Source organism: Sander vitreus, chromosome 11 (genome assembly GCF_031162955.1).
Source record: "Sander vitreus isolate 19-12246 chromosome 11, sanVit1, whole genome shotgun sequence".
Taxonomy (NCBI): domain Eukaryota; kingdom Metazoa; phylum Chordata; class Actinopteri; order Perciformes; family Percidae; genus Sander; species Sander vitreus.
Window position 1 is genome coordinate 30,857,165 of NC_135865.1, and position 25,224 is coordinate 30,882,388.

Genomic DNA, 25,224 nt, shown 5'->3' on the forward strand with positions numbered 1-25,224 from the left:
AAAATGTCAGCATTGAAAATTCATCCAAATATGAACATACTGTACTTTGAGGATGTCTTCTTCGTGAAACTGAATGAGATGGGCCAGAACCATAGACTGTTTATAAAAGGGTCAGTACAATGTATATGCTATAAGTCAGGAGTCTTCAAGGTTTTCTTAAACCAAGGACCACTTAACTAAAGAGAGACAGAGCAGGGACCCCCTTCTACATACAGGATATGGTATAAAATTAGGTTGAATATTATACTGGACCTGCACAGCCTGGTCTCACAGACTTCTGTGAAATGATCACGAACTGTTAACAGCGCATTACGTGGTGGTGGCACGGAATGGGTGAAAATTCCATGTGGCCACCACGGGAACCAATGCCAATGTAAAGTCAATGAGAAGATCACGTAGCATTAGGAGCGACTACTAGTGAGTAGTATGAAAGCCCGAAAATCTGCATTGGGAGGTTGGTTGGGGGGGTGGATGGGTCAAACAACACAGGACTTTCACCAGGAGACCAGGGATCGTGTCACGCGTGTCACATTTCCTAAACCCAACTGTCCCATTCTTCTTTACCTAAACCCAACTGTCCCGTTCTTCTTTACCTAAACCCAACCGTCCCGTTGTTGTCCCGCATCCCGTTCTTATTTATCTAAACCCAACCGTCCCATTCTTTTTCACCTGAACCCAACTATCCTGTTCTTCTTTACCTAAACCCAACTGTCCTGTTCTTCTTTACCTAAACCCAACTGTCCTGTTCTTCTTTACCTAAACCCAACCGTCCCATTCTTCTTTACCTAAACCCAACTGTCCTGTTCTTCTTTATCTAAACCCAACTGTCCCGTTCTTCTTTATCTAAACCCAACTGTCCCGTTCTTCTTTATCTAAACCCAACTGTCCCGTTCTTCTTTATCTAAACCCAACTGTCCCGTTCTTCTTTACCTAAACCCAACTGTCCTGTTCTTCTTTACCTAAACCCAACTGTCCCGTTCTTCTTTATCTAAACCCAACTGTCCCGTTCTTCTTTATCTAAACCCAACTGTCCCGTTCTTCTTTATCTAAACCCAACCATCCCGTTGTTGTCACGCGTGTCATGGAAACGTGAGCCCACCCATGACCTCTCCTTAACTTAAGGGGCCGTGTTCATATCAAGGAATTCTTCCATGGGCCCATAACGGAATTTTCGGCGATTCCGTGAAACTGTCACAGATTTTGAGTTAAGGGGCCGTGTTCATTTCATGGAATTCTGTGAGATCAGGTTGGACCTACAATAACGTGTGGGCGGCCTCAAGCCTTTATACAAACCTTTATAGTGCATAGAATACTAATCTTTTCAAATAATGTTTGTTGGTATGATTTCATAAATCATGTTTTAATGTTAAACATCCTTAGGATGAACTGTAACTGTGTGTGACTACCTCAGTGACTACCTTACCCATAGGCCAGTAAGCCTGTCATCAATGTGGGTTTATTAACAAATAGGCTGTTTTTTGTATTGCAAATAATATGTTGGATTCATGTAAAGACATAACTTTCAAAACTGTTGAAGATCTCTGCTGTAAGTGAAAGAGACATGTTGGTGTTTTACAAAGAGTATGTTCCCTGCACTATCATTTTAAGATTAGCATTAGGGCTTGGTATCACCACTGATTTCCTGAATCAATTTGATTCCAAATCAGATTGTCCAGATTCAATTTAATTTCTGATTTGATTCAATATCGATTCAATCAGTGAATAATTGAGAAAAATGATTATTTTGCACATTTTTGCACGTTTTGGAATCCTGTTACATAATCCTGATTACAATACTGACCAAAGTATTCGTGATTATGATTTTTTTCCATAATGGAGCAGCCCCAATTCTTGTTTATGTATTGTATTTTCAAAGACTGCTAATGTGCCGTCCTATGCTAAACACTTACACTCGACCGTGAGGCGAGCACTGCACTGGAGGTGGCCCACCACAGCGGTGTACTGTCCCTCTTTGCTGCTGTCCACGTCCTGGACAGTCAGTTTGTGGGTCTTCTTCTCAGAGAGCATCCTGTAGTTCGCGTCTGGCTTCAGCTCGACGTTGTTGAACATCCATTTCACGGGGATGTCGTCCTCGGAGATGCCCAGCTCGAATACGGCAGTTGCACCCAACAGTGATGTCACATCCTTTGGCTTCTTCAGGATCTTGATGGCTGCAGAGAAAATATTTTACAGTTTTACAATTTATTGTGTACCGGATCTGTATCTTTGCTCGGACACTTTTTGGCTTACGTTCTATCAGAATGTCTGTTATTCTGTGAATATAAATGATCTTGTAATTTTTCAGTTACTTTAATGGTGTCAAAATATAAAACATAACTTCTGACCTTTCTAACAGAATATCATTTTAACCATTTAACTTAGCTTTGTCTTTACAAGAGCCGACTAAATGAAGCGATCACCGGTGAATAAGCTGCATACTTGTACCCCTATCTATCTCCCTGGGCGCTGCTGGTTTTTCGGGGTGTTAACTGTATTAACAAGAGGCTCAAATGAACATCAATGCTGTCAACACATCCGGGACAGTACTTCTGTTCTTCACAATAAATGTTTAATGCTTCAACAACTCCCAATAATGCAGTAAAAACTTCTTCATTTCCACTTTGAATGTAAAGTTATACCTCCACCTGAGCATCGCCCAAGCCTTCTTACTGCTTTCTCTCAGAAAAGTCACTTTCGTACACTAATTAGACGTGTAAATGTCCATGTACATATATGAAAATTCACACGTATATTCTTAGATGTGTTATTATTAATTTATTAATTCTATTTGCTCTTCGGGGGCGATCGCCCAGGAAAAGTACTGCGAAAAGGCCGGAAACTACGTCAGACCGGATGTGTCACAAAATTGGCCAAATGGGCCATTTAGAAAGGCATTTTCTATGGGCCACTCCCCGCATCCACAGCTATTAATTCTAGCATATTTTTGGGCCCTCCTCAGATGAGGGCCTTGGGTACTCAGTACCCTTTTTTCCCCCCAGTCCGACGCCCCTGGTGTCCACATATTGCCAATAGCCTACCCTCGAATGCTGTCCAAACATGGACACAGTTACATTATATCTTTGGAACTGTACTTCTGGAAAAATCAGTGGTTGCTTACTTTCAACGTTCAGCCTGCCGCTTGCAGACAGTTTTCCTAGTTTGAAAGAGTAAACAGACTCGTCCTGTGTGCTGCAGGTCTTGATTTTCAGGCTGTGGACTGTGCCTTCAATAGTGATCTCATATTTATTACTGGGCTGGATCTCAACACCGTTCTTGATCCACTGCGCTCCTCGCACGTCCTCATGGGTCAGCTCCAGGCTGAACAAGGCATCCTGAGTCTGGACCACATTCAGGTTCTTCAGGGTCTTCTTGATCTTCACAGCTGTCGGGACAAAACAAACATTGTCGTTAATCTGGAGTTTGTTAATCCGTGTGTTAGTGATGAGCAATTGCTAGGGACGGATATTTGCCAGCAAAACAAATTTGAATGAGGTAAATCTCAATTTTCCTTTAAGAACTTTGAAGAAATACTCCTAAAATTTTTGAAAATATGCTGTGTCCAAGACATAAGATTTAATGTAGTATATACCGTATTTACACATTACATTTATTTGTACAAATAACACTTAAAATGATAAAGGCACATATAAACACCACACCATTTTTTCCTCTGTTCTTAAAGGAGAACTCCGGTCTATTCCCCCCCGTAGGTCTGTTGTCTGTAAATGTGGAGTGCTGTCAGTAGCGAGAAAAACTAAACCAATCGGTGTTGCCTACACCGTGTTATCCTCCTGCTAGCATTAGCACCCAGGAGGCTGAAACGGGGCAGGTTTTAAACGTGCTTTTAGTCTCTTAACATGTTCGAGATGTCATTACCAGTGCTCCCCATGTGCAGTGATTCCTTCTGAGGGAACACAGGGAATCTGACTGCAGTAGATGTGAAAGAAATGCATAAAAGCTGTACTAATTCAGCTCTGTTTAGTTTGGGTGTTGAGACGGCAAGATTTAGGGACCGTCTACAAACTACAACACCAAAAAGAGATACAACAATATTTTCAAAAATAGGCATATGCTTATTTTTTAAAAGTAAGTTATAATTGAGGTAAGTTTGGAGACACTACCTCACTTAATCATTAAATTAATAAATATTTTTGTATCTTTTTTCGGTGTTGCAGTTTGTAAACGGTCCCTAAGCACTCTTTTTTTTTTTTTACAAAATAAATCAAAACACTGATAATGAGGAATATCTTGGGCAGATAAAAAGAATAAATATGAAACAAAATAAATACATCATGTTTGTATTGAAATCAAACACTATAACTAAGCTTGTTTACCAGATATTTGGTCAATGTATCTTAGTCGATATATCTGTTCTTCAATGACTCTTCAATATAAATGTAAACCAGCTGTGCTGGGTTTGTGTCCGGGCTTACCCTCGACTCTCAGCATGGCTGAGGTCTTGGACGTGGCGACCTGGTAGGTGTACTCTCCGACGTCAGTGACTTTGGTGATCATGATGATGAGGCGTCTGACGGCACCCTTCACCTCGCTCAGCGTGTTCTCGTTGAAGTCCACAGGTTGGCCGTCTTTCAGCCACTTGCCCTCGGCGGTGGGGTTGGCGACTTCACACTCCAGCAGGGAGGTCTGGGAGTCGGCCACCACCAAATCATGCAGGGGTTTCTTGATAGCGCCACCTGGTGACAGTAGATAGATCCAGTCAGTTAACGCTTCATCCGGTCAGCACTACAATGTGTTAACTTTGGATGGAAACCATTGTTTTTGGACTGGGTATGGCCATTTCCCGAATCGATTCCGATTCTCAAGTTCCTGATTGGAATAGTTTTCCGATTGGATTTTCAATTCAATTCAATGTTGCAAAACCAATTTGGCTTTGATGAAAAGATTCTACAATTGTACAAGGTCCCCTCTATCCTGCTGCATTATTAAAATATCAATGTCTACAATGAATCAGTTACATTAATGTAATTATTTTACATGAACACTAAAGTGCAACTCTACAGACAGTCAGCGAGTATTGAGTGACATTTCATTCAGATATCTAGAGGTGACGGAGGGAGCCCCTTTTAAAATGTCCATGTTAGTTTTTCCCTCGCAAAAATGTAGCCTATCTTTGAAGCGCCATTTAACCATCTTTCCAAGCTAGCATGACTGGTTGGTACCAATGGATTTCTTCAGGTCTTTTAGTTTCGAACTAATAGAGACAAAAATGTGATTATGGGTTTTATGAACCGATATCTAATCATTCAAATGAAAATCAATTTAAATCAAAAAAATTAATTTAAAAAACGTAGCTCGGCTTACCTGATACGGTTAATGTAGCAGTGCACATCTTCTCACCAGCGGCAAACATGTACTCGCCCTCTTCGTCCTTCATTGTGTTCATGATAGTCAAGGTGTGGCGCTTGTTCTTGGACTCCATCTTGTACTTGGCGCTGGCTTTGAGCAGCTGCCTCTTGAAGGTCCAGAAGGCATCAATGCCCGGGTGAGAAACCTCTACTTCAAATGTGACGTTCTCAGACTCGGAGCACTGCTTGTCCTTTATTGGGTTCACGATCTGGACAGCTGAGAAATGGAACAAGAGTTAGGACATTTAACTAATTACGACTAGTCTTTCATAGATACGTTCCATTCCATTCTTCCTTCCATTTTCCATTTTTTCCTTTCCGATACATGAACTTGGGTATAGGCCGATACCGGGTACTGATCCGATACCAGTGAGTTAAAATATGTATATTCTTTTTTTAACATCTGTACAACACTAACCCTGTATGGGTGTGATATTGTTGAACTTTCTTTTTAATCTAGTTCGACATCTTAATGGGAAAAGAACATAAATATACTTACTTAAAGTAGTTTTTCTGGGCTAAATTACGTGATATTGGATCTGTGTATAGACTCTAGTCTTTAATATCATTACGATAAACGGTAAAAATCCAGGGAATCATATTTGTTTTGCATCAAATATTAAAGTGTCCACCAGATGGACCTGTTTCTGCTGGCAGCTCATGCATACTAAGTGTAGTCGGTATAGTTCTGTATGTACATGATTACGTCATCGGCATACAATGCCAATTTATGATCAAACTTTTACTCCTTTAAGATACATTTCTTGTCTTGCAACTTCAGCCAGAAGTTCTATGCAGATAACAAAATTCAGACCTGACAACTGGTCTCCTTGTCTAGTTCCTTAAAGTATGTTTAACCTTCTTGGGTCTTTTGGATGTTATGGTCTTATGGATATTTATTAGAACATTTTTGTTATCACTTATTCCTTAAAAATAGATTCATTAAGAGAAGTGTAATGTCTTTTTCTTTTTTTCTTTGTTTTTGATTAATTGTGTCAGCTGTAATTTTGTAAATATATGACTTGTATTTTGTGAAATGTTGTGCAATGTGTCATAATGTCTAATGTGTGTGTATTGTGTTTAATGTGATGTTGTCAATTGTATTGCCACAGACTGCAAGACCCCAGGAAGAATAGCTTATAGCTTATGCTGAAGATAATGGGGATCCAAATAAAACAGACAACTTACTTTGAACAGAAAATTTGCAGCTGGTGTCGGCTCGGCCAACCACCAGTTTGTAGTGTCCCTCATCAGAGGCGTAGGTCCGGTTGAAGACCAGACGCTGTTTGGCTCCCTTTGAAACCATCTGGACTCTGTCGCTGGGCGCCAGCAGTTTGTCGTTGTGGTACCATTTGATTGAGGTGATGTCCTGAGCGGAGATCTTGGTCTCCAGGACGGCCTTGGTGCCCTCAACGGCACTCATGTCCTTCAGTGGGATCAAGATGCCAATTGCTGAAACACAAGATGAAATCCTTTGTTCGTAATATTTCATTTTGGAATAGTAAATCCTTTAAAAAAAACGTCTCAGGTTGTCTCTTTCGCATGCTAAAAAAATCTATTGCATTATTTTGAGAAAAAAAAGACCAGCAGACCAAGTGTTACATTTGGCAAATATTAATATTTTTTTCTCTGGATAAAAATAAAATAAATATACAAAGGTGGAAGCAAGACTTTTTTGAAAAGGTTTGGGGAGAGCTTAATTTATTGGCAAAAGGTCTGGAGCTAGCAGATGAAGAGGAGGACTGAGTACTGATTAATGTAAACCTTGTAATGTGGCTAATGTGAGTTCAAACTATAAAATGATGAAGATACCTTAAATTAAATCGGTTAGGCAGTAATTTGGTATATCATTTTTTAAATGTACGTGTGAAATGTCTTTTTCTGAAAGTATTTTCCCCCCTTTTCTTTCTTTTGACTTATGTTTGCTGTTCCTGTTTGTCTGTACACGTGTTTCATTGTGCAAAATGTTAATAAAAGTCTCAGGTATCTTACTCTGAATGACCAGCTTTGCAGAGGTTGAGATCCCTTGATCGGGAACCTCGAAGGAGTACTTTGCATGATCGTCCTTGCTGGTGTCTTCAATCAGAAGTTTGTGGATCTGTTTGTCGATAACAATGTGCACACGGTCTGAGGCCGTGATTGGCTGACCGTTCTTCATCCAGATTCCTTCAACATGCTCCTGGGAGAACTTGACCTCCAGCTGAGCGATATCGCCCTCGCAGACGGTCAAATCCGTCAGAGGCTGCATCAGGGTCACTGGACGCACTAAACGATCAAGACAAACATGTTAGGCACTGGATAAATGCAGAATCAAAGTCAGACTAGTGCTCCCTAGAGGCTGCAGTATTCTTGACACCACAATATATGGAATTGGTGGATAGAACAAAGAACATAATGAAGATTTAGTTATATCTACCATCTTTAAATTATGAGGTATGTTGTGGTGCTACAAGTATTATAGTATAAGAATTATAGTTAGATTTCAATATTTGTTTTTGCATAAAAGTGTACATTTTGGCCTGAGGGTAAATGAGAATGAATGTTCTCTTGATACAAAATTTCAAATGATGTCAAAATGTCTTTTTTTAGAAGTAATTTTATATATGGATTGACAGACTTTGACAAAGCTAGAAGCTCCAAATTTACTTTAAATTACTTCCATAACTCACATTTCATCTTCAGTGAGGCACTTGTCTTGAACTCGCCCACTTTGAAGCTATATTTTCCCTGGTCCTTCTTCTCAACTTCTTTGACAGACAGCGTATGTCTTCCACGGCGGGAGGAAATGACATGTTTACTGCTGGGAGAGAGCAGCTTTTCTCCAAAGAACCAGCTGCCTTCAGCATCCTCACGGGACAAGACACACTCAAACTCTCCGGAGTACGTCTCGGGAACCTCGGTGCTCTCCAGCTGCTTCAGGATCTGCAGCGGTTCTCCTGTTAGGACATAATACAGAAGGTATATCAATGACTGCAGTTTCAGTGAAAAGTCAATCATGCACTTGGAAGTGAATTAGTCAATACTTTTAGCAAGTTATATCACCATTTAACCAGTACTTTTAGCTAATTATTTCTACCATTTGGCCAGTAATTTTTGCTAGTTATTTCTACCATTTAGCCATAACATTTGGGTAGTTATTTCTACCATTAGTCATTACTTTTAGAAAGTAATTTCTACCATTTATTATTTACTTTTATGCTAAACTTCTGCTTGCTTGCTCACTAGTTTTCACAGACTCTTACATAACTGCAAGATGTAGTTTTCAGGTGTTACAGTTAAGTTAATGTTAAAATAATTTCTGTTTTTCAATCAATGACTATACACAACAAACCATATTTTATAACATTCCTGCCTGAAAGGGGAGACTTGCAAAAGACTTTCAAATGGGGCTAAGACGTCGATTGTTTTTTAAAGTTTTTAGACATTAGAGTTAAAAAGGTCCAAGGATTGAAAGCTTGGAGCCAGTGTTTAGATATGGAGTTACATGAGGGCTAATGTTTAAGTGTTGTTTTCTTTGAGCATAGCCAGTTATAAGTCAACCCACCTTCAACATTGAGCTTGGCAGTTGTACTGACATCTTCGTCAATAACCTTGCAGGTAAATTCTGCGTTATCCTTCATGTCGATCATCAGCACAGACAGGAAGTGGACCTTTCTGTCAGAGTGCATCCTGTATTTGTCTCCGGAGAAGATCTCCATGTTATTCTTCAGCCATTTGACCTTGACAAAAGGCTCATTGGTTTCACACTCAAATGTAGCCATGGTGTCTTTCTCTTTTGCGTTGACGTCCTCCAGCTTCTGTGTAAAGGTGATGACTTGCTTTGCTGAAAAAATAAAAACAACATCTTTGTTACAAAATACACAATCCAAATGCAGAATAAAGACCTCATGTGATTTAAAAATTCTTCGTCTGTGTTTCATCAACGCATATGTACGGGATAACCAAAGTCTGTATTTTACTCAAGTTTACTGACATTAACCTCCACATATGATGTCAAAACACGAGACTAATATCATCACACAACCCCTGTGTTTGGCGAAATATGGTGGGTAAATTGTGGTGGAATTTATACTTGACAAATTACCAACATGTCAGATTCACAAAGGATTTAAGTAGGGCTGGTTTAAAATAATCAAACAAACTTTTGAGTACATTGTAAAAACAAATTGACAGTTGCTTCTTGCTTTTACAATTTTCAGCAGAAGTTCTCTGAGAATCTCTTTTATATCGAAGATAAACTGGTATTGGATTTGAAATTTCCCTAACCTGATTGATATCAAGTTTTGAATCGGGATCTTCTGAATCGGAATCGCATGGATTCAGGAAACCATTCACTATACCGCCCTGGGATTAAGATCACAGACGACCTCCGCAATTATTACAAATTACTAGAGGTCCCCAGGTAATACTAGTCCCGTGCGAATAGGGCTTTATGTGAAAACTGTAGAAAGTCAAGAGTTGTTACCTTGCACCAGCAGGAAAGCATGTCCTGAAGTCTCTCCAGCAGTGTTTGTAGCTTTAACCATGACACTTGCCGAATCCTCAGCTCTGACGTCTCTGATCGTCAGTTCACACACATGATCCTCAGGCCAGTACCAATTAATACGGTCAGTCTTCTCCAGCTGAACGCCATTCTTGAACCACTGGCACTGAGGTTCTGGTCTGCCAATGACTCTAACTCTGAACTTGACTTCATCGCCCTGTGCAACTGTCTGGCTGGTGATACGCTCCACGATCTTAGGAGCTTCCATGCTGGCTGAGAGCTTGACCCTTTGTGGTTTTAGAGGTGTAGCTGTAAGTTTGCGGCGGTCCTCCTCTTTCTTCTTCTCAGCCGCCTCCTTCTCCTGCTTCCGGTGAAGCAGCTCCTCCTTTGTTTTCTTCAGCAGATCCTCGTAGGACTCGTCCTTCTTGCGTGACTTGAGCTCCACCGCAGTGATGGACTCGTAATAGCCTTCCTCTGTCCTGCGTTTGAACTTGCCCCTCAGCTCCTCCGACTCTTCTGTGGATTTCTCATGGACAACTCTCTGGGCCTTCTTCAGCTTCACCACCTCTTTCAGCTGAGAGTCGTCTCCAGGTATCTCGGTCTTCACCACCTCAAATGATGTTTTTCCAGGTTCGGGTGTGGCCTCGGCTGCCTTACCCTCTGGGGCACGGCGCAGATGAGTTCTGAAGTCCTCTTTCTGTTGAATCTCCAGCTTCACGGTGTGCTCAACTGAGCCAATGTTGTTTTCGGCTACCAATCTCACCTCTCCTGAGTCATAGGATTTGACTTCAGTGATCTCCAAGTAGTAAATACCATCATACCGAAGTCTGTATCTCTTGCTTTTGCGGATAAGTTGTCTGTTGAGGTACCAGTTTACCTTGGGTGATGGATAACCAGTCACTCTGCAGCGGAATCGTGCAGTTTCGCCTTCCATCACTGTTGCTGGTTCAGGAAGAAGAACAATCTCTGGTTTCATTTTCTCAGAGTCTTCATCAGCAGTGACTCCGTAGGGTCCTCCCTCGTGAGCCATGCGCTCTATCTCGTCCATTCTATGCGCTCCCTTTTTACCTTCAGGAAGTTGTGTTTCCTCAACAAGACCCTTCTCGTCCTTGACGACCAGGGTGGCTGAGGTCTGATCAGCTCCAAACTTGTTGGTAGCTCTGCAAGTGATGACGCCGCTGTCTCTAGCGTAGGCAGCTTCATAGTCAAGGCTGCAGTAACCAAATTCGTTGACCATGCGCAACCTGTTCGCAGCTTCCAGGGGTTTGCCGTCGTGCAGCCACTCCACCGCCATGGTGGGGTCGCCAATTGGAGTCAGTCTGCACTCAAAATGAGCCGGACCAAAGCGCTTCATTCTGATAGAAGTCAGCTTCTTCTTGAACTGTGGTTTCTGCTGCTTCTCTTTGTCGTAAAGGTCGCCCTCCTCCCACTGCTCTTGGCCATAGCGCAGATGAAGGGGCTCCAACTCTGGCGGGGCAATCTCCTTGGCCTTGTAGGTTCCTTTGGGAATAACAAGCTTCCTCTCTGGTTCAGGTTCAACATAGTCTACCTCAACATTGACTCTGCAGCGTGTGGTGTCTCTGCCAGCCTTGTTGATGGCTGTAGCAGTGTACCAGGCGCTGTCTGTCCCAGCTGATGAGGGAATCTGGAATTTGGCCTCTCCTCTGGTTCCTTCAATCCTGGAAGTTAGATTTGTCATATCAGTTTTTCTTTACCATTTGGGTTTTTACTACAGTGAGTTTTTAGGTAAGCATAACAAAAACCTCAAATTAGTTCATTAAATTGAAATCAAAGTTCAAAATATTGGATGAATTGTTACATTTTCAGAAAAGGATGTGGAACATTGAGTACAAACATTGGATGCCACTCCTACGAGCATGTTTTCTGTGAGTAGAGGCAGTTAGCTTGCTTATGTGGCCATCATTGATGGGAAGATCGGAACATTTATTGTACCTACATTTTTAAAGTTTGGACGATAGAGTGCCACTTTATAATTACTGATAATACAGCTAATATTGAACATACCTGATGTTTGGATGCTTGTGTGGGGTGATAATGTCACTGTTTTTCAGCCAAACGATATCAGGCAGGGGGTTACCAATGGCTTTGACAGCCAGTTCAACCAGAGTGCCCTGCTTTACGCTGAGGTTCTTCAGCTTCTCAGTGAACTGGGGGCGTGTCAGGGTTTCTTTAGCTGTAAAAGAAAGAAAAATGGAAACCTTAAAGTCAATAAACATTCAAAAGTATCCTCTTCAAAACAGGGTTTTACAAAATGTCCGAGAAGAACTGCAGTCTTACCATCAACGGTGAGAGTGACAGAGATGGACGACCGTCCAGCTCTGTTCTGGGCGATGACCGTCCACTCTCCGGAGTCATGTGGCATGGCCGGGACAATGATCAGGGACTGGGTACCGTCCTCTTTAACCACTATCTTGTGGGTGTAGTCGCTAACCACTTGTTGTCCTGTGGAGACAATGTAGGGATTATGGTCATTTTGAGGCCAACAAATCATATTCAAGACCACCTTAAAGCACCCATATTATGCTCATTTTCAGGTTCATAATTGTATTTTAAGGTTGTACCAGAATAGGTTTACATGGTTTAATTTACAAAAAACATCATATCTTTGTTGTACTGTACAGCTCTCTCTCACTGCTGCAGCTCCTCTTTTCAGCTGGTCTCTGTTTTAGCTACAGAGTGAGACCTCTTTTCTTCTTCTTCTTCTGTACTATCTTTGATTGCACTCGCACATGCTCAGTAGCTCAGATGTAGATCATGTCAGCTAGCTAGCTCCATAGACAGTAAAAGAAAGGCTGTTTCTCCTCCTTCAGTCAGTTACAAGGCAGGATTAGCTGGGAGACTTCTTCTAAATGAGGACGCACATGGAAGTAGTTCTTTAGTAGATTATGGTGAACTTGTGTGTGTTGTAGCAGTGCTTTGCTATTGACAACGAGGTAGCATGCTAGCTTTAGCATTAGCATTAGCATGCTAACGCTAACGCTACGAGCTAATGGTCGCGGTTAGCCAGCTCGTTTCGGCTTGTCACGTCACAAGCCGTGCCGATTTTGAACAGCTCACCTGGAGACTGAAGGCAGGACACATTCAGAAACCGTATTTCACTCAGAACAGCATGGAGGGATTTTTTTCAAAGTTTGTATGCGTGTGGAAGCACAAAAGACACAAAAGAACACCCCAAATCCCAGAAAAAGTGTTTTTTTCATAATATGGGCACTTTAATTAAAATGTATCTATCTTTTACTCACCATTGTGGAACCAGTACGTGTCGGGCATCGGTCTGCCGACAACCTTTAAGTCGAATCTGGCAGTTTGCCCCTCGGAGCATTTACATGAGGCAGGTTTCATGACAAACACAGGCTTGTAGAGTCTTTCCAGCTGAGCCTCGTCTGTCTCGTCAAGCCGACGGGCCGGAGAACGTCCGGGAGAACGGCTGGAAGAACGGCCAGGAGAACGGCTCAGAGAGCGAGGAGATGTGGATCTAAGGAAAAAGCAGAGTCTTTAATTCCCAGGCGTCCACAGTTCTACACTTTAAGCGTATTTCTTACGGGCCGACTACATTGCACACGTAATGTATGCGGAGCGGATGTTCCAACAAAATGCTTTCACTATAATGAATGAAAGTGACCTTCTGACCAAGAACTGATCCAATTTCTCTTTGTATCACAAGCCATAACAGCCTTAAATCAGTCAAAATAAGCTAGATTTCCAGCTGGCCTGGTCATACCCAAGGGTGTGTATAGTGTATTGTAGTGTGTGATGTATGTTCTTCATGTTGTCTGTCAGTGTCTGATGTATGGACTATTTGTTTGTGTCATATGTCTGATGTCCTGTCATGAAGTGCCTTGCAACTGTGCCGCAAACCCAACTGCCCCACGGGGGACAATAAAGTTATCTATTACTACTACTGGTGACACCGTGGACAAGATACCCAGGCCTACACAGTTCTTCACTTTAGACATATGTCTTAGTCCTTTGAGTGAGACCTCACCTGATCCTCTGCATGGCTGGCTGTGGTGTGTATCTCTGAGGTGTTACAGCTCCGGCTGACTCAACGTAGAGCTTCCCAGAGCTCACAACATTTCCTTTCATGTTGGAGGCGAAGGCTGTGTACACGCCCTCATCCTCTGGGAGAACCACAGGCAGACGAAGACTGGCTCGTCCATCCTGAAGAACTTCCATCTGGTAACGGTCACTGGCCCTGATACGCTGGCCGTCTTTGAACCAGGCGATCTGGCAGAAGACAAAATGTCATTGTAACTCTTTGGATTAAAACTGCAAAGATTAAACGATTAGTTGTCACAAAACAACCAAACGTTAAAAAATTGAAATGATAAAAATCTTAACAAAACAGATGCTTCATTTTCATCTGAAAAGATTTAACAGAAAGTGTAGCTGAAAAGTTGAATCAATTAGCTATCAACTATTAAATTAATCTCAAACTATTTTGATAATCGATGAATCAGTTTGAGTAATTTTTATGATAAAACTTGTGTGATGTCAGCTTGTTAAATGTGAACATGTTCTAGTTTCCTCTCTCCTCTGGGACAGGAAACTGAATATCTTTGAGTTGTGGACGAAACAAGACATTTGAGGTTGTCATCTTGGGCTTTGGGAAACACTGATCCACATTTTCATCATTTTCTGGCATTTTAGAAACCCAAAACTCATCCATTCATCCAGGAAATAATCCACACATTAATCCACCATGAAAATAATCTTTAGTTGCCACCCGTCCTTTGGATACAAATGTGCAATTCCTAACTCTGTTAAAGCAACACTATGTAACTTTTCCCGCTTCGGTCCCCCTACAGGTTGGAAGCAGAATTGTCCATTACATTACACTGCAGTTCATTCGAACTACAGATCCGAGGCGACCCGAACTTGCACAATGTAATGTAATGGACAATTCAGCTTCCAACCTGTAGGAGGACCGAAGCGGGAAAAGTTAAATAGTGTTGCTTTAAGTCAACATATAATTAATTTAACGAAACACTATTGCTTCAAGAACATATAAGATTATGTACCTTGGGGAGCGGCATTCCAGCCACCTTGCAGTGGAAAGTGACGCTCATCCCTTCCCTGATCCTGTAGTTTTTGACGGGAGTGTCGAAGGTTGGCTGCATGGCCTCGGTGGGGGTCGCAGTCACCATCAGCTCTCCGTCCTCAGACACAATATCTCTGTAGGTAATCTTCATAATGGTGATTTCAATCTCCTGGATGGTCCTCAGCTCGATGGCAGAAAGATGGAATTCCTGCAGATGAGACGAGACGTCAGGAACATTCTTAACAGTTATTTGGGTGTTTTAATGCTGACCAACAATCATTAATCATCAGTGATGGAATGTAACTAAGTACATCTACTCCAGTACTGTACTTCAGTCCAAATGTTGAGGTATTTCTACTTTATTTGAGTCTTTTCTTTTCATTCCACTTTCTACTTCTACTCCGCTACATTTCAGAGAGAAATATTGTACTTTAGTTACTCCACTACATTCATCTGACAGCTTTAGTTACTAGTTACTTTACAGATTAAGATTTCTGCACACAAAACAAAACTGTGGTTTGCACCAAGGCCCCTTGGTGGGTAAGTTTAAATTCCCCTGGCATACTAACATGTTTTTTGATCATGCACAACGAAACAAAACATGCAATAATTAAATCCCTCTTCCATTACAATGGATATAGGCTAGCCATGACAAAACACGTATTTATATTCAATGGAAAATAATCTTGAAATAATCTTAAAATGAAATAGCACAGCGCCTTCTAGCCGGAGAGCGGACTCCACTTCCCGGCGAAAACAAAATGCTTTCACCGAAGAAACGCTCGCTCGTTCCTCAGGAGTGTTTTAATCCAAACCACGACCTTTTTCCTAAACTTAACAAGTTGTTTTGGTAAACTAAACCGTCATTGCCGCATGACGCTCACTTTTCTGGCTGAAGTAGCATTGATCAGTTTGATATGACCATGGATAAAAAATAATTCAGCAGAGGCAGGGATATGTAGACCAGAAAGGGGGAAATCCCACACATCCCCCGAGAAAACCGCACACTGCTCCTACCTGTCCCGAGATAATGGTGGTGGTGGTCATCTGCTCCATTGTTGTAACAACAACGGGGGGGAGGTCTCCCACTTTGGGCTCCTGCACCATGGCTGTCACTTCAGTCTTAAAGGTTTCTTCCTGTTTCTTCATGTAGACTTCATATTCCTCTGTTAGCAAAACAAAACATTTCATTAAAGTGACATGAGCTCAGGCAACTTCTTTCATTAACTGAAGAACCAGTTCTGAAGTCCTTGCAAACTTAGGGCCCTTTCACACCTAAAAGTCCGCACCAAGATTCATGTTTGAATACATTCGGTCAAACCAAATTTGGTTTGGTTTCACATCAATATTATTTGAGCAAACTAAAAAACTTTACATGACATACTTATCTATCTAGGAATGCTGTGTCTTCCTTTACTTGGCATTGATTGGTTTGTAAATGGACATGCATCTGATATCAGAGTGTTGTCAATTGGGCTGGTAGCTTTGGAAGGTAAGGCTTCACACCTTTAATTTTGGCTCGGATTAAACTGAAAAGTCTGAAAATCCAGACAGAGCGAGGTAGGTGTAGAAGGGCTCATAGCGTCTGTCTTTTCCTCCTGTTATCCTGTCTTACTACATTAGCATAGTAGAGTTAATTTACGTACCTTCCTCCAGCAGATTGGCGGAGGCTGAGGCTTCTCCCAGCTGGTTCTTCACAAAGACGGAGTATTCTCCGGCGTCATCAGCGAAGGTCATGGAGATCTCTAACTTGCATTCTCCAGTCTCCTTCTTGTAGGCAACTTTGTATCTGATGGATCGCGGAGGAAAAAGAGCACGTTAAAGTGAAAGGCAATATAATGACGGCCAGTGCCCCCTGGAGGCTGCAGTGTTCATTACAGACACAACATTATTCAGATGATTTATTGTTTTCGTACATGCATATCGGCCAACAGCGGGTACCCATCTGATACTAGTGCGTTAAAAACAATAATATATATTATGATTTAACACCACTAACCCTGTATGGATGTAATATGATTGATACAAATTGTTGAACTTCCTTTAACCCTCGTGTTGTCTTCATGCCAACCAAGCACTTGTCCTCTCAGGTCAAAATAGAAAATTAACACTTTTTTAACACATTTTTTTCAATGTTTTTGTCCTTTTTTTGACAATTTCTTTAAAATGTTTTATGTCGGCTTTTTTACACTTTTTTCAATGTTTTATGTTTTGTCCCTTTTTCAATGTTTTTGTCTCTTTTTTTGACTGTTGACGCTTTTGTCCTCTAACCAACTTATTACCACTATTGTTAAACTTATTTTTGGAATTCATGGTCAATAAACCTCTTTTAAAGGAAATTATACCAAATTTTTGAATCAAAAAAGCAGAAATTATGAATGATTTTGACTAATATTAGAGTAATGTATGTTGATGGATAATCACAGACTGGTGTATGTCAAAATTTAGATCGAATACTGTTTAGAAACTGTTTACATTTTTTTCAAATGCTATAAAATTGAAGAAAACACTCAAAATGTAATGAAAGTATAGTGATCATTAACTGTACTTGCGAAGAGCGTTGTAGGGAACCATCCATATTATTTTGAGGTCATTTGGTTAAAAAGAAACACATATTTGTGATATAGACATTTTGATAACGGGGACAACATGAGGGATAATTATGTAGTTTGACAGTCAGTCATAATGGAAAAACAGCATAAACTATAAAGTAAGTATTTCTGGCCTAATCACGTGGTATCGGATCGGTGCATAGACTCACATACTCACTAATACCAGCATTTTTGGCAGTATTGGAAGCATTTCTGATATTGGTATAGGGAACAACTCTACTGATTAGTCGCCTAATCTCCTAAATTCTTTGGGAATCTTCCTCTAGGAATCATTATAACCCGGCCAGTAGTTTCTGAAGATATTCCATACCTGTATCCGGTAGTGAGCGGTACGCCGCCCTTCTTCCAGATGATGTGTGGTTTGGGGCTTCCCCCGACCTGGCATTCAAACAAGACACTTCCTCCTTCTACCAGCTTCTGGACGGTTGGCTTTGTGATGAAGAAGGGAGCGGCGGCCGCAGTATCTGACTCGGCGGCGCTCACTTGAGACATGGTCTCCTCTTTGGCTTCTTCGGTTACTCTGAAAACATAAATCTCTGTTTAGGATTACCAGGACTGAGCTGTGTCGCTAGCTATGTTTAAGTCAACTTTCTTGAGTTAACCCTGTTAAGTGGTTCCCAAACTTTTTGGTCTGAAGTACCTCCACAGTGCTGTCAGATGAACTCACGTACCCCTTCATTAACTCCCAATGTTTGTTCCAACTGTTATGTGTTTAATAACTGTTGAACTGTCAATATTTAAGTTTGTTTGGTCAGCAATGGTACTACTGTAGTTTTAGCCATTAATCAATATACATGTAGCTATTTATTTCTGTTGTTTAGTCAGTACTTTAAGCTAACCATTTAAGTTGCTAATGCAGTACATTTAGCTAACTGTTTCCACTATTTATCCATTACTTTTAGCAAACTAGTTTTTACCATTTAATCATTACTTCAAGCTAACTATTTCTACAGTTTAATCTATTTTTCGCTAACTATTACAGCAGTCAATGATTTTAGCTACCTGTATAAACTTGCTAACTAGTTTTCATGCACTCTTACATAACTGCAGCTTGTAGTGTTCAGGTGTTCCAGCTGATATATTCTTCCAATCAAATCAAATTAGTTGAGCTACTCTACAATCTTTGGCAGCTGCAGAAGTACAAGTAGCCTACCCCTGGTTGGGAATCACTGATCTAGACTTTGTTCATCACCATATCTATTTATCTTTCAAACTTTAACAGAGCTTGATGGACTCACAGTTTCTCAGCAGTTTCAACATGTTCGGTGACGACAGCCATCTCCTCTCTGCTCTCGATGTCCTCGGACACTGGAGGAGAAAGACAGGGTTAGTCTCAAGCAGGATGCACCATGTTAGACAGGAAAAGTTTTCAGATGTAGCAATAGTACGTAACAGGGTTGGAACGGTTCACAAAATTCACAGTTTAGTTTATATCATGGTTTGGGGGTCACTGTTTTTGGGGCATTGCCAATTTTTACATACTTTTCAATTTTTATTTGGCAAAAAGAGTTAACTGTTTCCTTTAACTAAATTCTTGCTAAGAACATAAGAAATATGAACACTTCTTCATTATCAAATCTTTATTAAAAGAATCTAATTAGCGCAAACAATAAAATTTACTTTGTTATTTTGATAGAAAAATGTGCACATTATGGACTAAAGCTATCAACTTCAGGATTTATTGTAGCTAGCTAGTGTTTAGTGCAGCTTAAGTAACGTTACTAGTCTGGTTGACACCAGACCCTTTTCAGTTGTGACTGAACAAGCTTCATTCACAGCTCATTTCCAAAGGGGCGTCACCAACGGACGCTGCTCAAATGCCTCTGGGCGCAATTGGGTAGTCCTTCAACCAATCAGACCAACGATCTGGGTGACGTTGCACCGACAGTGGCATCAACGGGTTCGGTGGCCGTCATGTTGAATGTAAACAAAAAGCTGCTCGCCGTCACTGCGCTATCGTCATCGTGTAGAGCCCGCCTCAACGGTTGTGATTGGTGTAGAGCCCGCCTCAACGGTTGTGATTGGTGTAAAGCCCGCCTCAACGGTTATGATTGGTGTAGAGCCCGCCTCAACGGTTGTGATTGGTGTAGAGCCCGCCTCAACGGTTGTGATTGGTGTAGAGCCCGCCTCAACGGTTGTGATTGGTGTAAAGCCCTCCTCAACGGTTGTGATTGGTGTAAAGCCCGCCTCAACGGTTGTGATTGGTGCCTCGATTTGGAAAAATTGGAAATGGGCTTGAACGGGCTCTTGGCCAGACGGACTTGCAGAGCAAATCTCAAATTAGCTGGAAGTTGGTCAGGGTTTTCCAGGATATAACATTACTTTAATCATATGCTAAAACATGGCATCCTCAGCTAACATTGCATTCTTTTTTAGAAAACAATTAGTGTTTAGAAATGTCTCATGATATATTGTCGCTAGAAGTGTTTTATACAACTTTTGTTTTTGTTTAAGAAGGAAAAGAAAACCCCAATAATCAATGCTATCTGATCCCAAAACTTCTAGAATCGCAATAAATGAAAATCAGAAAACACAAATCCAATCAACGCCCATGTAGCTTGAATGAACTAAATTGGGCACTAAAGCATATCGTCCCAGCCCTGTAGTCTACTGTTGTGCTTTAATTAGTAACGTTACCGTAAACAACGGCGCAGTAGTAGCAACCACAGTCATTCATTAATGTTGTGCTAGCGTAGTTCCCCGGGGATTTGGGCTCTTATTTTTCTAATCCGTAAACAACAAGTTGTTGCTGACACTAGTTAATGTGCTAAGATGTGTGTGATTGTTGATGGTAATTGTTGATTTTGTTTGCATGTCCCAAATTGTAATTATATACGTAATGTAATTGGTCGGCGCCCATGTATTGTGGAAGAATTTAATCGGGACAAGAGTTTATCGTCCCAGCCCTTACACAGGTTTAGGTGCACCACGTAATGGACGTAACAGAAAGACTTTTGTCAGATCTAATGATTGTAGTTAGACTTCTTTAGCTTTAAGTTTTGTCTTTAAGCTTTTTGAGTGTTATTAATGTTTCATCTGCTCTAGCTTTTCCAACGTTTCAGGCACAGATATGGTGATAAATAACGGTCCAAAATGATGTGAAAAGTGATACAAAACTATGACTAAGAGACACAAACTGACAACACAGAGATGACCACAGAGACCCAAAACAACCCCAAAGAAAACAAAACGTGACCCAAAAAGAGACAAAACATGACTACAAAGAGACACAAAATCCCACAAAGGGACACATGTTTGGGGAAATTGCATTTTGTTAATTTACCAAATCGTAACATTTTTCTTGAGGGAAGACACCTAACCCCCGACAAATACGTGCACCTAAGGCTTCCACAAAGCTAGGGAAAACACTGATATGTAGAAAGTTGGTACTGACCCTGGGACGAGCAGGTAGCAGGAAGTGCTGACGGTTCCTGCCTCGTTTGTGGCGGTGCAGGTGAAGCGTCCGCTGTCTTCAGCGAACGCCTCGCGGATCACTAGCTGGGCGAATCCGTTCTCGTAGATGATCTGGAAATCTATGGAGCTCTCGATCTTGTAGTCCTCTCTGAACCACATGATGACGGGGGTGGGGTGACCGCTGATCTGGCACTCCAGGGTCACCCGACTCGCCCTCCGTCACATTTGTGTTCTTCAAACCCTGCAGACAAAACACAACACTTCTTAGTACATGTTTTTGTCCACAGGGGCATGGATAGGGCTGGTCGATTCATCGGAAAGTAATTGAAATGTAAAACCTCTAACTGGCACAGAAACTCTAATTCCCTGCTTTAAATGGAAGGAATAATCTAACGATAATCATGCTAATCCTATATACATATACAGTATATTTATATAGAGGCTTAGCATCATTATTGTAAGCAGTTGATCAACAGTAAATAAACTATATATGTATATATTTGAATTTACAGTATATATACTGTTGATACATTAAGGTCATATCGTCCAGCCCTAGGCATTTTATATTTGGAGGTTTTGAGGAGATTTAAGCCACTTACCGACACCAGCGTGGCTGGGATCACGGCGCCGCCTGCAGAAGGTACGGCTGCTGCCTCCAACACCTGTCGAATCATCACTGATTGGTTAGCAAACTTTAATATTACAAAACATGCACCTTTTAAACTTCTAAAATCCACGACATGGACACAACAAAGCAAACACACTGGACAAGACTTACAACATAAAACAGGCACAGAAAGATGGAGGGAAGGCTGGATGGACTCAAGAGGTGTGAATGAGGTTGTCAGTAGCATCGACGAGCATGTTAAAGTTTCAATTAGAGAGAAATTACATCCTGGATTCTCACACAAATTCCCAAAACTTCTAGAATTGCAATAAATGAAAATCAGAAAACACAAATCCAATCAACGCCCATGTAGCTTGACTGAATTAAATTGGGCACTAAAGCATATCGTCCCAGCCCTGTAGTCTACTGTTGTGCTTTAATTAGTAACGTTACCGTAAACAACGGCGCAGTAGCAGCAACCACAGTCATTCATTAATGTTGTGCTAGCGTAGTTCCCCGGGGATTTGGGCTCTTATTTTTTCTAATCCGTAAATAACAAGTTGTTGCTGACACTAGCTAATGTGCTAAGCTGTGTGTGATTGTTGATGGTAATTGTTGATTTTGTTTGCATGTCCCAAATTGTAATTATATACGTAATGTAATTGGTCGGCGCCCATGTATTGTGGAAGAATTTAATCGGGACAAGAGTTTATCGTCCCAGCCCTTACACAGGTTTAGGTGCACCACGTAATGGACGTAACAGAAAGACTTTTGTCAGATCTAATGATTGTAGTTAGACTTCTTTAGCTTTAAGTTTTGTCTTTAAGCTTTTTGAGTGTTATTAATGTTTCATCTGCTCTAGCTTTTCCAACGTTTCAGGCACAGATATGGTGATAAATAACGGTCCAAAATGATGTGAAAAGTGATACAAAACTATGACTAAGAGACACAAACTGACAACACAGAGATGACCACAGAGACCCAAAACAACCCCAAAGAAAACAAAACGTGACCAAAAAGAGACAAAACATGACTACAAAGAGACACAAAATCCCACAAAGGGACACATGTTTGGGGAAATTGCATTTTGTTAATTTACCAAATCGTAACATTTTCTTGAGGGAAGACACCTAACCCCCCCGACAAATACATGCACCTAAGGCTTCCACAAAGCTAGGGAAAACACTGATATGTAGAAAGTTGGTACTGACCCTGGACAAGCAGGTAGCAGGAAGTGCTGACGGTTCCTGCCTCGTTTGTGGCGGTGCAGGTGAAGCGTCCGCTGTCTTCAGCGAACGCCTCGCGGATCACTAGCTGGGCGAATCCGTTCTCGTAGATGATCTGGAAATCTATGGAGCTCTCGATCTTGTAGTCCTCTCTGAACCACATGATGACGGGGGTGGGGTGACCGCTGATCTGGCACTCCAGGGTCACCGACTCGCCCTCCGTCACATTTGTGTTCTTCAAACCCTGCAGACAAAACACAACACTTCTTAGTACATGTTTTTGTCCACAGGGGCATGGATAGGGCTGGTCGATTCATCGGAAAGTAATTGAAATGTAAAACCTCTAACTGGCACAGAAACTCTAATTCCCTGCTTTAAATGGAAGGAATAATCTAACGATAATCATGCTAATCCTATATACATATACAGTATATTTACTGTTGATGCATTAAGAGTTGTGTGTTTGACTAAGGGTGGGATGAGAGGCTTAAAGCATCTCATTATTTAAGCATGTTTGAGTCAACACAGAATGTTTCAGCTTGACTTTTAATTAAATATGATTGAAAGAGGGTTATATAAGATTGCAGAAAACCAGCTCTACTCCAAGGTCAGTTTGTTAGAAGTGTAGTGTAACTGTCAGCCGCGGTGAAAAACAGTGAATATTTGGAGAGTGAATCATCGTTCCACCCTGGATAGAGGAGAGATGAGCCAGTTGCTGGGGTGATGAGCTGCCCGGAGACTGGAGGAGCGGCCGGGATAATAAAAAGTGTAGGCAGAGTCAGAAACGGGGTTCATATTCTGGAAGGGACTGGACGAACCTGAACTCCGTACAGCATTGTCTGATTGCTAGGGCGAGTCTAGTCTTAAGATTGTGAACCCATATGCATACACTGTAAAACTTTTCACTGTAATTTTACAGTAATATACTGGCAGCAGCTTCCCAGTAAACTACTGTTTATTTACAGTAAGCATACATTTTAAATTTGAAGGTATTTTACTGTAAATAAACATAGTTTCTTACTGTATTATTTGAATTTACAGTAATATACTGGCTGCAGTGTAATTCCCGCCTTTTCCTTTATTTTCCCAAGATGCATTGGTATTAACAGTAAATACCTGTAATCTGTAACGTTCACAGATAGGGCTGTAATATTATTATTTTCTCCCAGAATGCATTGCCATTTACAGTATGATCCTGTATAACAATACAACAGTAAGATACTGTACGATTTTAGTGGTAAATTTACATCAAAGGTTTACAGTGTATGTCTTGTAAGTCTTGAAATACTGATTACTATATTTGTGAAGCTGATCTCCATCATCTCTGTGAAGTTATTTTGTGTTTTCTGGTCTTACCATCAACGAATATGTCGGGGAAGAAAAGAAATTAGAGATAATTGGAGTCCGATTTTAAGGGCCTGAGGGCCCAGGAGGTTCAGAACTTATCTTCCTCTTCAAAAGCCCTGTGTTTTACTTTTGACATGGCAATATTTAAAATGTGTTTTGTTTGCAAAGAAGTTACTGTATTTATTCTCTACGTTTTAAGGAAACCTGCTTTTTACATTTAAACTGAAATGTGACTTTTTTCAGAAGAAGTTTAAGTTTCAAGCAATGTGTTATTTTATTTCAAATGTTGGAAATATTCAATAAACAACCGTAAATACTACTTCTGTGTGTGTGTTTCCTTCAATTATTTTAAAATCACTAAGATATTCAATCTTTTATTTAAAAAACAAATACCCTAACTATGAAGGCAAAAAAACAAAAACTAAATTATTGTTCACTAGTCGCAATCGAGGTATAATGTGTAAATGACTCATGATTTTGATTTAAGGTCATATCGTCCAGCCCTAGGCATTTTATATTTGGAGGTTTTGAGGAGATTTAAGCCACTTACCGACACCAGCGTGGCTGGGATCACGGCGCCGCCTGCAGAAGGTACGGCTGCTGCCTCCAACACCTGTCGAATCATCACTGATTGGTTAGCAAACTTTAATATTACAAAACATGCACCTTTTAAACTTCTAAAATCCACGACATGGACACAACAAAGCAAACACACTGGACAAGACTTACAACATAAAACAGGCACAGAAAGATGGAGGGAAGGCTGGATGGACTCAAGAGGTGTGAATGAGGTTGTCAGTAGCATCGACGAGCATGTTAAAGTTTCAATTAGAGAGAAATTACATCCTGGATTCTCACACAAATCAAGAAAACCTGACTGCTAACAACCTAACTTCTAAAAACCTGACTAAACGGTTGCAATGTTCTTTAGTAAAATCAAAAGGATTAAAGCTCTGGGGAGTAAGGAAAATTCAGCTTTTTAGATGTGATATTTCTTGAGTTAAACGTGCAAAATTTGGCCAGTTGATTTCTTAATAAAAGCCAGAGGAATAATCATATGGGGATCGTGTATATACACATGAACTGTCTTCATATTCTGGCTAATAG

At 40.9% G+C, this 25,224-nt stretch overlaps 1 protein-coding gene across 1 annotated transcript in view; it reads right to left on the bottom strand.

Moving 5' to 3' along the window:
- Nucleotides 1–25,224, bottom strand: part of LOC144525886 (titin-like) — a 263,814-nt gene that overhangs the window by 227,799 nt on the left and 10,791 nt on the right. Inside the window, 20 exon segments of the mRNA XM_078262949.1 lie at nt 1,911–2,171; nt 3,119–3,382; nt 4,434–4,694; nt 5,323–5,583; nt 6,555–6,818; nt 7,359–7,631; nt 8,036–8,302; nt 8,911–9,189; nt 9,832–11,528; nt 11,875–12,043; nt 12,148–12,312; nt 13,113–13,345; nt 13,856–14,097; nt 14,892–15,119; nt 15,896–16,077; nt 16,558–16,700; nt 17,834–18,057; nt 18,797–18,831; nt 22,756–23,014; nt 24,668–24,730. Of these exon segments, the coding sequence (XP_078119075.1) occupies nt 1,911–2,171; nt 3,119–3,382; nt 4,434–4,694; nt 5,323–5,583; nt 6,555–6,818; nt 7,359–7,631; nt 8,036–8,302; nt 8,911–9,189; nt 9,832–11,528; nt 11,875–12,043; nt 12,148–12,312; nt 13,113–13,345; nt 13,856–14,097; nt 14,892–15,119; nt 15,896–16,077; nt 16,558–16,700; nt 17,834–18,057; nt 18,797–18,831; nt 22,756–23,014; nt 24,668–24,730 (5,770 nt within the window).